Source organism: Heliangelus exortis, chromosome 1, assembly GCF_036169615.1.
Source record: "Heliangelus exortis chromosome 1, bHelExo1.hap1, whole genome shotgun sequence".
NCBI lineage: Eukaryota > Metazoa > Chordata > Aves > Apodiformes > Trochilidae > Heliangelus > Heliangelus exortis.
In genome coordinates this window covers 149,193,840-149,207,720 of record NC_092422.1, presented here as the reverse complement: position 1 = coordinate 149,207,720, position 13,881 = coordinate 149,193,840, and the positions used below count along the sequence as shown (strand labels likewise).

The 13,881-nt window shown below is 45.4% G+C and overlaps 2 protein-coding genes across 2 annotated transcripts in view; one reads left to right on the top strand and one right to left on the bottom strand.

Annotated features, from left to right (window-relative positions):
• The window catches only part of UTP20 (UTP20 small subunit processome component), a 65,479-nt gene extending 59,299 nt beyond the window's left edge, over positions 1-6,180 (top strand). Inside the window, exons 57-62 of the mRNA XM_071732945.1 lie at positions 541-740; positions 1,094-1,165; positions 1,912-2,184; positions 3,340-3,466; positions 5,306-5,451; positions 5,794-6,180. Coding sequence (XP_071589046.1) covers positions 541-740; positions 1,094-1,165; positions 1,912-2,184; positions 3,340-3,466; positions 5,306-5,451; positions 5,794-5,949 — 974 coding nt within the window. The 3' untranslated portion in view covers positions 5,950-6,180. The remainder of the gene's footprint in view (positions 1-540; positions 741-1,093; positions 1,166-1,911; positions 2,185-3,339; positions 3,467-5,305; positions 5,452-5,793) is intronic.
• A 176-nt stretch (positions 6,181-6,356) lies between these two features.
• Positions 6,357-13,510, bottom strand: ARL1 (ARF like GTPase 1). Its single transcript, XM_071732947.1, has 6 exons — positions 13,379-13,510; positions 10,540-10,677; positions 9,193-9,274; positions 8,091-8,202; positions 7,199-7,377; positions 6,357-6,998 (listed from the first exon to the last, which is right to left on the bottom strand). The coding sequence occupies exons 1-6, from the start codon at positions 13,380-13,382 to the stop codon at positions 6,968-6,970; spliced, it is 546 nt and encodes a 181-aa protein (XP_071589048.1). The 5' UTR covers positions 13,383-13,510; the 3' UTR covers positions 6,357-6,967.
• Between the last annotated feature and the right edge of the window lie 371 nt (positions 13,511-13,881).

Below are 13,881 nucleotides of genomic sequence, written 5' to 3'. Positions count from 1 at the left end.
TAGAGATGAGACAAGAGAACAACTCCCATCTGTTCTCTGAAGCATCCTCAGCTTCCATCCAGGGCTGGGATCTGATGATGTGCAGCAGGGTCAGCTCACCAAAGTCTCACAGCAGCCACTCCCCCAGACATGGGCAGATGAGTTGTGGCACTGGGACTCTGAGGGGCCCAGAGTTGCTGCAGAAGCATGACTTGGCAGCCAAGATCAGAACAAGTACCTTTTTGTGCCATGCCACCCTTCCCTGCTCATCAGTGGCCATCAATGGCCCCATCTTTGGACATTTGGCAGTGCTGTGGTTTCCATTCAGGAGAGCCTGGTCACCATGGGAACATATGGCCACCTGTAGCTTTTTGTCCCCACCTGCTTTGGCTGGGTAGAGATGCTCGAAAGTCTTTGATTATGTCCTAAGCTGATGAACATGGTTCATTTCCTTCACCTCTTCATTGTAGCATGTGCTGTGCTTGCTCTTGGAGGAACCTGGATCTTTTTTTGCTCTCACTGGACTGACTCCTCTGCTGAAAAAGATTTTCTTTTCCCCAGGTCATGTCCAGTCTCACCTGTGGTATCCACACAGCTGGGTCTGGCTGACAGCGACTGAGATCTTTGGCTTATTGTTTGCATCTTACAAGCCAGAAGATCTTGTCAGCAAATGGAGGGACAGAAAGGCAGGGAAGAGGAAAAAGACATCAGCAGAGCTGCCTGCAGCCACAGTCTTCTTGACTGCTGAACTGGACAAAAAGGTAATTATAACTGTGCTCCTCCTTCTCCCTCTGCCCACATCCATTCCCTGGCTGGGACATAAAAATAGTGCTATAGTTTGGCATGTGCATTTCTCTTTTATTTACTTGCCTACTGCCTAATCATCATCACTTAAAGCATTGGAGGCTATCTGTGCTTCTGGGAGGGTCTTCTCTGGGGTCTTATTTTCAGCAGCACAATGATTCCACTCTGAGCTGCAGGATGCTGGCTGAAGTTGTGCTGAGCTGATCCCTTGGCCTTCACTGGGAACCACCTTTGGTGACTGCAAATGCTGCTTTGGGTTTCTGGTAGTGATTACCTCTCATCAAATATTTCTCTTTTTTCTTCTCCCCAGATGAAGGAGCTTGTTTTTGCATTCTGCCATCAGCTGCAGTCCAAGTTCTTGGACTTGTCTCTGGGAGAGCAGGTAAGAGAGGAGTAGGCCCTGGCCAGTCAGGGAATGTTACAGTCAAGTCAGGACAGCAGTGCTGCTGGCAAGGGGGGGCTCAGGGAACATACACAGGATAAGGGACAGCTGCTTTTGCTGTGGGCATTGGAGCAGATGGATTTCTCAGGAAAGTCCCCTTTATGTTTTCAGGCTGATGGAAGGCCTGAGGGGTGACAGGGACAGAAAGGGGAGACATCATGCAGGGCAGGACTTCTGTGCATGTCTCCACCAGGGAGAGTCTGGCTCTGCAGCCCAGGCAGGGGCATATTGGTCAGCCACAATCTGGAGCAGGGATCCAGATCTCTGTCATGGGCTCCCTGCAGCTGCACTGGAGCCCTGGCTGTTTGCTGGGAGCATTTAGTCCAGCTTTATGCTGTAGCTTGAAGGTCTGACTGAGCTGTGAACCTGGTCAGAGATTTCCTGATGGAAAGGAGGCATCTAGCAGTCATGGGCTAGATGCGGAGAAGACAAAAGAGCAGACCTGCCCTGGGAGTTGCTGGAGCCTGAAAGGCATGATTGCTTGTGGGGAAAGATTCTCCCAAACTGCAGGAGGGTATTTGTGGCCTTCTATTAGGAGCAACATGCAGGAGGTGAAACCATTCCAGCCTCCTGGGTTGGCCAGTTCCTCTTTGAGATCGAGCCTTGGCTCTTACATATCCTGAGTAGTGCTGATGCTGACACTGGACAAAGCTACAGTGACCAACTATTCTGTTTTTACACTTCAGGTGATAAAGAATTTGCTTTTTGTGGCCAAAGTTGTTTACTTGCTAGCCCCTGCCTTAGAAGAAGGTGAAGAGAGCAAAGGAGAAGTTGGCTGTGAAGTGGAAGAGCAGAAGGCCTCAGAAGATGAGGAAGATAAAGACATTTCTGCTGAAGGAGAAGGAGAAAGAGAGAACACAGAAGAGAAAGGCCAGCCAGCCACATTGCTATGGTTGATGAAGAAGCTCTCTCTCATGGCAAAACGAGAAGCAGCATATTCCCCTAAGGTCCCCTTAAAGGTAAGAACAGGGTTAGGCCAACTGCTTTTGTGGTAGGCACTTCCACAGGAAACTGTTGCCTGCTTCTTGGACCAGGACACCAGATGCAGAGGGTGCTGGAAGCTGGTGCTGAAGCAAGGATTAGTAAGTGCCACAGAAACAAGTGTTTCAGGTTGGGATTCTTAGGAAAGGCTTGTGCCAGTCAGCTTCTCCTAGCTGATGCTTCCAGCCTTTTGTGGGGTTCTGGGAAGGTGCTAAATCCAACAGCACCAAGCTGCAGGGGACAGAGCACTGTCTTTGAGAGCCCGGGAGTGCCAGGTTTCTGCAGGCAGCGAAATGACAGCGTGGAGTTACTTGGTTGGAGAAGGGGAGACTGGGAGACCATCAGGAAAAGCAGTGTGGCTCCCTGTGGTGCAGGGTGTGAGACCCTGAGTTTTCATGTCCTTGGCTGCCTCAGTACAGGACAGAGAGAACAAGCCTGTTCCAAGTGCTAAGAGCTGCCAGCCCACTGGAGTCACAGCTCACGCATACGTTCACAGATCCCACCAGGGCTGTGTCTCATCTAAAGGCTGCGCTTGGCTGCAGCAAAGCTGTGTGTGTGAAACAGTGACACACAGCACTCATAGAATCATAGAATTGGCTGGGTTGGAAGGGACCTCAGAGATCACCAAGTCCAACCCTTGATCCACTACCGCTGCAGTTACCAGACCATGGCACTGAGTGCCACATCCAGTCTCTTTTTAAATATCTCCAGGGATGGAGAATCCACCACTTCCCTGGGCAGCCCATTCCAATGTCTGATCACCCTCTCCATCAAGAAATTCTTCCTAATGTCCAACCTAAACCTCCCCCAGCACAACTTGAGACCGTGCACTCTTGTCTTGCTGAGAGTTGCCTGGGAAAAGAGACCAACCCCCCCCTGGCTACACCCTCCTTTCAGGGAGTTGTAGAGAGTGATGAGGTCTCCCCTGAGCCTCCTCTTCTCCAGGCTGAACTCAGCTCCCTCAGCCTCTCCTCATGGGATCTGTGCTCTAGTCCCTTCACCAGCCTAGTTGCCCTCCTTTGGACCCACTCCAGGACCTCAATATCATTCCTAAACTGAGGGGCCCAGATGTAGCAGCTCAGGCAGTTTTCTTCCAACATTCCTTACATCATGTCCCTCACACTCATTTTCAGAGGAGCTGCATCTTTAAGTTCCTGGGAGCAGTCTCAGTGGATCTGGGAAAAGACCGGATCAAGCCGTACCTACCAACGATTCTCACCCCTCTGTACAGGGAGCTCAACAGCAACTATGCAGAGCAAGGTAAGTGCTTTCCCTCCCACAGACTGATGAAGAGGAAAGGCTTCCAGGGCTGAGCCTCAGCAGAGACAGACGTCCTGTCACTCCTTTTGTCTGCTGTGGTATAGATGCCATAATCCATACCCATCCATATAGATGCCATAATTTCACCTACCTGCAGTCTAACCAAAACAGCAGGAAGGGAGGAGTGTGTATGACAGCTGGAAGGAAAACATCCATGTTGACAAAGGCTGGAATAGTTGGGCAGGCTCCTGCATGTAAGTGGGTAAAGCATGAGTGTATGATGTAGTGGAAAAAGCGGATTCAGGGTGGCAGGACTGAGTGGAACAGAGTGGGAATGTTATGGAAGCCAGAACAAGGCTGTTAGAAGTGCTGTTCTTTTTTACTTGCCACATATGACCTGCTCTGAGGCTTTGGGGCATGATGATCCATGCCCTGTGCTTAAAAGCCTGTTTCAGTTCTAACCTAAAACAGGGTGTGTCTTGTGGCAGCTTGTGTTACTGTAGAGCAAGGGACTGTTCAAGTTGGAATATCCAGTTTGGTGGTTGTCTGATGGTTTGAAATGGAGAAAAGGACCTTGAGTGTGTAGCCTGTGTGCCCTGTGACTTAAAGAAAGTCACCTGTGCAGGAAGGGGATGGGAGGTGTCTGCTGTGGGAATGCAGCACACTGTGGGTGCAGGCAGGCGTGTGCATACTGAGCTGTGCCCAGGACAGCTCCCTTCTTCCTGAATGAGTCCAGGTCACTCTGGATACTGGATCTGCTGGGATACTCCCTGAGCAACAACACTGGTTTCTCCCTGGAGAACTGTGTTTGTTTTAAAAAATCAAGTCACACCTGCTGGAGGCGAGACAAACCCAGTTCCCACTCAGCATGATAGACTCTTGGCTTAAGAGCAAACTGCTGATGTGTAGATAGTTCATGAAAATTTTTCAGTCCAGCAAAACCCAGTGTCAGGAAAAGAACAGACAACAAACTAATAAAAGACCAAAAAAGAGTAACATTACTCAAAATCTATGGTCTTTATATGCCATGAAAACAGTGTGTGCAGCACTGAGTCCCCCCCATCTCAGAAAGGATAAAGAACTGAAAAGACTTGGGGAGTAGGGCAGTAACAGTGCTCTTGGTAAGGAACAGCAGCCTTGGCTATGATGTGTTTTTTTTTTAGCTAAGCAAATACAAGACCTGGGAAAGATCTATCTGGTAGAGATTGACAGTATCATGAGTGGATAAAGATGAACTTTTTGCTTTCTCTGCCAACACAAGATCTAGGGGCCTTCAAAAGATTTTTTCAGAATAATGCCAGAGATGGTTTTTTTCCACATGATGGGGGGCAAGGTGGGATTTCAATACAGGGAACTTGTCACTGTGGGACACTGTGGAGACAAGCAGCTCACACGGGCTTCTTGGGAGGCTGCACAGGCTTTTGTAACAGGGATCTGTGGGAAGATGGACGGAAACATTTGCCCTGCTCTTGGTTTGGCCTTAGCATATCTTTGAAGCCTTATTATTACGGTTTTTTTTTTAAGTGATTGTAGTTAATGAATTGTAACACAATCCTAACCACTAAGTAAGCCTTTTAAAAACCTCTGGGATGCCACTTTCCTTCTGAAAACCTTTGCTTCTCAGCAACACAGTTTTTGTTTGTCTGCCTGTGTGAAGCACCACTTTGTGGTCCCCTGGTGAAGAACCAGATGATTTCACAAGCACCTTTGCTTTGGACTTGCAGTATATTGGGCAAGGTGAATCAGTCATCCTTAGTAAAGAAAGAGGAACCCTTATAGGGCTCTTGGCTTTTATTTCATACACTCAAAAGCTTAAACGAGTTAATTTTGTTTTCTTAGATCCAACATTGAAGAATCTTTCCCAAGAAATCATAGAACTGCTCAAGAAGTTAGTTGGACTGGAGGCTTTTTCACTTGCCTTTTCTTCTGTGCAGAAGCTTGCCAATCAGAAAAGAGCAATGAGGAAAAAGCAGAGGGCTTTGCAGGTAAGGTTCTGCTTTCTCTTCTGGGAGGAAGAAACAGGGTTTCTCTAAAGGCTTGGAGAGCTGACTGGGAAGGTGAGTTTGAACAACTTAATGCTGAATTGGGACAGTCTAAATTCTGACCCTTCACAAGAAACCATTTTAAGATCAGCCTCATGGGCAAGTTGTGGCTGACAGTGACACTGTGCTTCCCCACTGACCTGCTCAGAGCAGCCAGGGTACCCTCAGTTTTGAGGAGCCTGAGGAAACCCGTGCACTGTCTTACCTGTTACCAGTTTCTTAGGAAGTACCTGAGACTTATAGGGAAGTTGTAACTAAACAAACAAATTTATTGGTTTTCACCAGACTGTGGCAAACCCTGACATTGCTGCAAGGAGGAAGCTGAAGAGACACAAGAATAAAGCAGAAACCAGAAAGAGAAAACTAGAATCTCTGCGCCCTACCTACAAGGCTAAGAGACCTCGAAGTCATGCACTGAAAGACTTAGCAATGGTGGAATGAAAAGGCTTAAACGATTAATTTGTAAAAAGTCACTTCAAGCTAAAGAGCAAATTACTGTTTAAAAAAAGGGGGTATTTACGTATTTTAATTGTATTTATTAGTATTTTTTTCATATTTTTCCTTTTTCAGCTAGGATCTTAAATAAATCTGTATATTTACCAGAGTATGTACAGGTGATGAATGGACAACCATCATGATTTTCTAATATTAAATTTTACTTCGTTTTTTAAAGATGGGTTCTGTGATGACTGCGTTAGTGGCTGTGAACATTCCTAGCTCCTGGGGAACAAACAGTCTGTCTCCCCCCCTTTGCTTTGTGTTTCAGTTTTTGCAGCTATACCGAGCAATTTAACTGTCAGTGCTGGCAAAGCTGAGGATATAGAAATAACAACTCATGAAGGTCGATGTTAGCAGGAGGTGGCTATAGGAGACATTTATTTTCTTCCCAGAAAACCAATGTTTTGTTAACAGCTAGAGGGGTGCAATTTAACTCTGTGGCTGTACCTTCAGTGTATCTCCACTGCAGGATGCTGAAATGGAACAACACCAGCTTAAGCAAAGCTATTTAAATTGAGTTCAGCTGCACTGGCAGCAGTTGCCCCTGGTTCTGGAGGCAGGCAGCCTCTCATGGGCAACACATCTATGAACACATTCGACGGTTCCAGGTTTGATTAGTGTTTTAATTACACGAATATCGTAGCCACTCAAACTTAAAAAGCACCCAAGGTGGGAAGGGGGGGGAGGGGGGAAGCAAAAAACCACTTTCCCAGCCAGTAAGACTTTCATACAAATTAACATAAGTACATCCTTTAAACAGAAAGACAGAAGTGGGTAATCATAATGTACACAGGCATTCACTTGGTTCAGTTTTACAATTATTCAAGAGCGGCATCCACATTACAGGAGTCAAACTCAAACTTGTCCTATTTACAAGGATTTGTGGACCGAAAATACTTGACTGCAGAAAGAGGGGTGGGTTGGGTATAGCAGGAACTTCTTCACAGTTGTCAGCTTTGTATCACTGCCTGCTCTTCAAGGCCTCCACCAGCCTAGGGAAAAGGTTAAGTCAAGTCAATTTACTGAAAAGTCATTCCAGTTCTGCCTAAATGCTTTCAGGAGAAAGCTGCTTTTCCTTCTGATGTGGACTCTTTGTCTTTTAGATCAGACAGACCTTCCACAGATCCAGCTTTCAAATAAAAAGGGTAAAATATTTTTATAATGAACCCAGCATAATCAGACTGCTACTCACCATTCCATTGCTTCATCAAGCCCAGTGCCTTTAGTTGCAGAGGTTTTGAATATCTGCCACTTTCGGTCCTTCAGAGCTGGTAAGCCAAGTGCATTTGCCATTTCTGTGGGAGTCATGGCCTGTTCCATGTCCTGCTTATTTGCAAACACCACCAAAATTGCTTTCTTCAACTCTTCTTCCTAAAAAAAAAGGTGTATGGTGCAAGTTGTCACAGCAGCTTTTTCTGAATTTATATAAGAAAAAAAACCCCACAGAACTAAAAACTTAAGAACTCTCGTAATAATTTTCAGTTAGCTGATACATGTGCTTTAGGAAATTCTCCACTGAAAGAACAGTATTTGCTTCCAATTGCAACATGAACCACACAGAAGCAACTTCAAAACCTGGTCAGTTGTGCCTGTTGCTTTATGAAACAAACTGGTAATTGGATTTAGCAAGCTATCAAAAAGCTTGCAGGAATTTTGGAGGAAAAAACAAACAAACAAACAAACAAAAAAAAAACACCCCACCACAAAAAAAAACCAAAAACCCCCAAAACAACCCCATGAAGTTTTGCTCATCTTTGTATTCACATTATCCTTCTCTACATATGTTCATCAGCTTCAAAACCCAGGCCTGATTTTTCCAGCCACTGCAGTACTGAGCAGCTGTCCTTACAGGCCCATGAATTTTCACATCCCTAACAGGCTACATGTGACTAAATTGATGCCCAAAACTCAAAAATACCCACAGCTCATTCAGTGCTTTTCACTCCACGTGTTGCATGGGCCTATTTGGAGGGCTGAAGTTTCACAAGTGAAGTTAGGCTTTGCTTGATTTCACATTCATTGCAAAATAAAAGTTTAAATTTCTCAGCGTCCTTTCCAAGGATTTTGAGCCCCATTTTTCTCACCTCTAGCATAGCAACAAGCTCTGATTTGGAAGTGCCAATTCTGTCTCGATCACAGCTGTCCACCACGTAAATGACTGCATCAGTGTTGGAGTAGTAACACCTCCAGTATGGCCTGCAGAAGGAAGGCAAGTTCCAGTCATACAAGTTGCACTTTTAGCAGTGCTTTTTAGCCAGATAATGTACAACCAGATTACCCAGAGGAAGTACAAAATGTCTCTGGGGAGAAAGGCCCCAGAAAGCAAGTAGATGATATCTTTAAGAGGCTGCAAAAAGGGACAGTACAGATACTCTCAATAGCTGAAAGAAAAAAAAAAAAATTTTTTTCCGATCAGTTTGAAAACAGAAAGAAGAAAAGTGCTGGGGAGACATGTAATGGGGAACCAGCCTGCAGGACATCAGCTCTGTAACTGAGGGGCAGGGCAGCAGAGATCATTTAAACAAACAAAACTTCTGTAATAGACAATCATCGTGGTCCCCAAAGGATAAAACAAGATAGATATTAAATGACAAATTCATATTGGGCAAGTAATTAAGAAGAATTGCAACAAGCACCTTTTTCAGAGTTATCTTAATGGAACTGAAAAAGGAAGGAACCTATACCTTCCTAACTACAAATAACTACACTGCACCTTACTACCCAGCATTGAAGAAGAAATCAGGTGAAGATCATACAAGGGTACAGTAAAGGTTCCTACAATTAAACATATAGTGGCTCATTACAAAATTTAAAGCTCTAAAAAAAAAAATAAAGTACCATCTATACCTAAATTCAACTTCTAAGCTTTACATTTTTAAAAATACAAATATTTAAATAATTTTGAGGGTCTGTATCATTCACTTCCCCTTTCTGAGAATGCTGCACAATTGCCTACTACACAACTTGTTTTGCAAAGCAAAACTCTACACAAGTGAAAACACACGTTTCTTTCCTTCCAATCTGTAGTCCAAACCAAATTCTGTCAGATGAAAATGCTCTCAGGATGACTGGTCAGTTTTAAAACATAAAAAACCCCAAACCTATTTTCAGAAGTCTCAGCTATGAGAACTTAGCACTTTTTGGAGAAATTTAATTACATATTTTGATTTTAAAGAGGTTTCTTACCTTATGCTTGTTTGTCCTCCCAAGTCCCAAACTTGAAATTTCAGATTCTTGTATGTCACTGTCTCAACATTGAAGCCAATGGCTGAAACACAGTTAAACAGTTCCTCTGTTGGTGATTTTTCTTTATTTTTCTTAACAACATTACAGCACATATTTCATTTTAAATTTTCAGGCCTGAAAATTCTCAGTAGCTACATAATGAAATTTCTGCCCTTTGCCAAGTTACCCCAGCAAACACTTATAGTTCAAAATAATGTAGGTGGGGTTTTCTTTGAAAAATACAAACACACTGTAAACATATTATAGAAATTGTAGCAAATGCTAAGGTTGTTAAAAATGGAGAAGCGTGCCTGAAATCTTCAAAATAAACAGAGCAAGGGTTAAAGGAATGTCCTGTTTTGATAAGCAAATACTACTGACAGCAATAAAACACTATGGACTGGATCCTTCATGTCAACACCAGATCTGCACTCTGGCAAGACCAGAGCAGAACCATTTTCTCTTTAGAAGACTTGAAGATGAAGATGCCACCTGGAAGTCAGCAATAAGGTTACAGCACATCATGTATCTCATCCCTTTTCCTGCCAGCACAGAGAAACACAACACAGGGAAGTGAACGATGGACACAGACTGCCTAAAATTTACAAAGGCTGAAAAAAAGCAAAAGCCCCAGAGCAAAAGGCTTATGGCACAGTAAACTCCTGGCTCCTAAAAGGCAAAAAAAATCCTGACTAAAGTCAATTTATCATGGCCATTAATGAGGAACCCAAGAGACACGACAGGGATTCCAAAGCCAAGTGTCCTTTGTCCTTCACATTACACAGAGCACTCCTAGGTAAGACCACTTCAGCACACACGTATGGGTGTTTGTAATAGGTGAGTATATGTTGCTGCAGGAACATTTTTTTTTAAGCAAGCAGCTTCTCCTTGCTGGAGATCTCAGACTGGTTTGTGACACTTTCAGCTTAATGCAAAGTTAAATCACCCGCATTTATTCTCTGTGTCAAATGGGAATGTTTAGACAAACTGAAAACCCTTACCCACCAAAAAAAAAAAGACACAGTAATAAAAAAAAAAAAAAATTAAGTAGATTCACTGACACCAGCTGATGTAAAATTTTTCTGCCCAGTAATAATGATCTCTAGAATTTGGGTCATAGGTATATTTGGGAGAAAAAAAAAAAAAAAAAAAAAAAAAAGAGGACTTACATAGCCAACAGTTACAATTTACTGAACATTTACCCATTACCTATCAAGAGAAGCCTGCCTTGTTTATGACAGTGCAGCATATTATGTGTTAGAGCTACAGGCAAACAACTTGTTTTCACTACAGGACTAAGTCACTTACTGGGAATGGTGGTAACAACTTCTCCAACTTGTAACCTGTAGAGAATTGTTGTTTTTCCTGCTCCATCCAGCCCCAAGATGAGAATCCTCATCTCTCGAGTTCCAAACAAGCTGGAAAAGATGGTGGAGAAAAAGCCCCCTGCAAAGAGCAGAAGGAGGTTTCAGTGTCAGCTGGCAACACAGAGGCTATGGACCAACCTCATTTCTTACTGAGCAGCAACAGTTTCTGTTCTCCAGTGAAAAGAGACAGGTTCAGATCATCACCCAATACCTGTGTGCTATGCTATTATTTTGTGCTAGCTCAATCCAGCAAAACCCATGCTGCAGCAGCATCAAGCTTCCTCATTGTGGTTAGGACTTTTTTCTCTTTTTTTTTTTCTTTTCATTTGAAAAAATCTGAACAGATTTCTTTCTTGTTTGTCAAGAGGCTACACAAGGATATGCTGGAGCCTGAAAGAATTCTTTCTAATGTTTACGGTCTCCCATGGGACCATCCCCTCCTTTTTTTTTTTTTCTTAAAATGAAGTATAAATCAATAGGTACAGGCTAAATCACAGTAAATTAAAAATTATGAAGCTGCATTCAATCAAAGACATTAATGTAACACAGAATTCTAAGAACTGCTTTTAAAGGCTCCTCCCTTTTTGATTCTTTTTTTCCCAAAACTGGCTTGCTCCAACATCGCATTTATACTTTAAATGGATATAAGATGTAAGATAGACTTGTGACTAGACTGATACCTGATCTGTGCCTACTAATGTTCTTAGCCAGTAACAGACATCTTTCCTAACTACTTTTTATAAGAAATATATCTAATACTAAATAATATTTTCATAATTCCACTTAAACCCTGCAAAAGGTAATGAAACACTAAACAAGCTAGTATGACATTTGATAAAACATAATAGAGTAACTTGCAACCAAAATCTTATTGAAAGAGGTTCTGATTAAAAATTTTCCCCATATTTGCCCTGTCAAGGCATCTCTGATGCCTTCCCAGGGAAAGGACAGAGCAATGAGCTGCGTGCTTATGCATAAGGAATTCAAACTGATAACAGGTTGCTTTACTTCTCCTAAGCCTAATCCCATCTCAAAAACAATGCAAACTACAGACATGGAAAACAAAGAAAAGGTGTAAGAGACCATCAGCTGCCAGTCTGCACACTGCTGCTCAAGGCACTGTTTACTGTGAGACAGGCAAATAACCTAAATAGAGTCAAGCAGCAGAAGGTTTTTAAATAGAAACACTTCAAGTAGAAGACTACTGTATCACAGAATCACAGTTGGAAAAAACTTCTAAGATCACCAAGTCCAACCATCAAGCCAGAAAAAAGCCCCAAACACACATTATGCTCACTAGAGCATGTCCTGAAGTGCCACGTCCACATTTCTGACTACCTCCAGGGATGGTGACTACAGCACCTCCCTAGGCAGCCTATTCCAGAGCCTGACTACTCTGTCAGTAAAGAAATTCTTCCCAGTATCTAGTCTAAACCTCCCCTGGTGCAACTTCAGGGCACTGTCTCTAGTCCTATCGATATTTACTTTAGAGAAGAGGCCAACACCCACTTCACTACAACCTCCTTTCAGGCAGTTGCAGGGAGCAATAAGGTCTCCCCTCAGCCTCCTCTTCTCCAAACTAAACAGTCCCAGTTCCCTCAGCCTCTCCTCATAGGACTTGTTCTCCAGACCCTTCACCAGCTTGCTTGCCCTTCTCTGGACCTGTTTCAGGACCTCAATGTCCTCCCTGCGAGGGGCCCAAAACTGAACATAGTACTCTAAGTGTGGTCTCAGCAATGACGAGTACAGGGGCACAATCTCTTTCCCTCTCCTGCTGGCCACACTATTCCTGATACAAGCCAGGATGCTGTTTGCCTTCTTGGCCACCTGGGCACACTGCTGGCTCACATTCAGCTGGGTGTCGATCAGCACCCCCGGGTCCCTTTTCTCTGGGCAGCTTTCTAGCCACGTTTCCCCAGGCTTGCAGGGTTGGCCTAGGGTTGCTGTGATCCGAAATGCAGGACCCGGCACCTGGCCCTGATGGATCTCATACAGCTGACCTCAGCCAATCCAGCCTGGCCGGATCCCTCTGCAGAATGTTCCTACCCTCAGGCAGATCAATACTCCCACCCATGGGAGGCCTAAGAGCTGATAATTCTTTCTTCTCTAAGGGTGAGTAACTGAGCTTACTGCCAGACCCCTCTCATTCCCTCTTTCTCTATCCTGATGTGCTTTTCCCGCACCAACACTCGGTTCAAACACCACCTGTAACAGGACGGGTTTATGTTAATGGCTTAGCCCCTAGATTCTGGCTCGCTTACTGTTCCCTCCGCTTTATTTCCTATTATACACAACCTCTTTTCATAATTACTTCCTCATCAGCAACCCATTAAGCACCTGAATCCAGAGTATAATGTAGACAAAAGCACCCGGGGCACCCTCCTGCTGTGCCGCTCACACCACTCCAGTGCAGGGGCTGTCACCAACCCATGAAACCCCTGCCTGCCGGAACCACCTCGGCACCAGCACCACAGCAGGAAGGCCGCATCACCAGCGACAGCGGCACGAACCGGGCCGGAACCGGGCCAGACCGGAGCCGCCTTACGGGCGCAGGCTGAGGGCAGGTGAGCAGCAACCGCTGCCGCCCCATCCCAGAGGAGCTCCCATCCCTCATCCCCCATCCCCCATCCCCCATTACTCATCCCACCTCCTCCGACACCGACCCGCCGGGCTGACCCACTTCAGCGGCCTCCACAGCCCCCCGCCCCTTTCCCCCCTTGTCTCCGGGCCCACCGCCTCCCTCCCCCCGGCACTGAGGCCTCCGCCGCCCAGCTCCTCACCCATGTCGAGCCGCTACGCCACGCCACGCCGCCCCGCGGCCGCCCCGCCCGTCCCGCTGCGATGGCCCCGCCGCTGCCGCCCGCCCGCCCGCAGGCTCCACGTCGAACGGCGCGGAGAGTAAACGAGGCGCTCCCCTCCCCCCGCTGCCTACGCGGCTTCGCCGTTTCGACACGGAGCCGGGACGGCTCCCGTTGGCCCTCGGCGAGGTAAAAGAAAAAGGCTGAACGCGCTGGGAGTCCCTTGCTTTCCATATACGGATAAACCCAGGTGGGAAATCGAAATGGAGGAAAGAGTTTTAAAAAAAAAAAAAAAAAAAGGGAGAGGAAAAAAGTGACGAATCTGCGGCGGCGGAAGTGCAGAGCTGCGGGGAGGGGCGGCCCTGCCTCCAACGCCGGCGTAGAGAGAGGCCTCCGGACAGACCCCCTCCTTCTTTCAAAAAAAATATTAAAGAGGCAGCGGGGAGAGAGGTGGTGCGGGGGGTGATGGAGATGAGGAAGGGGGA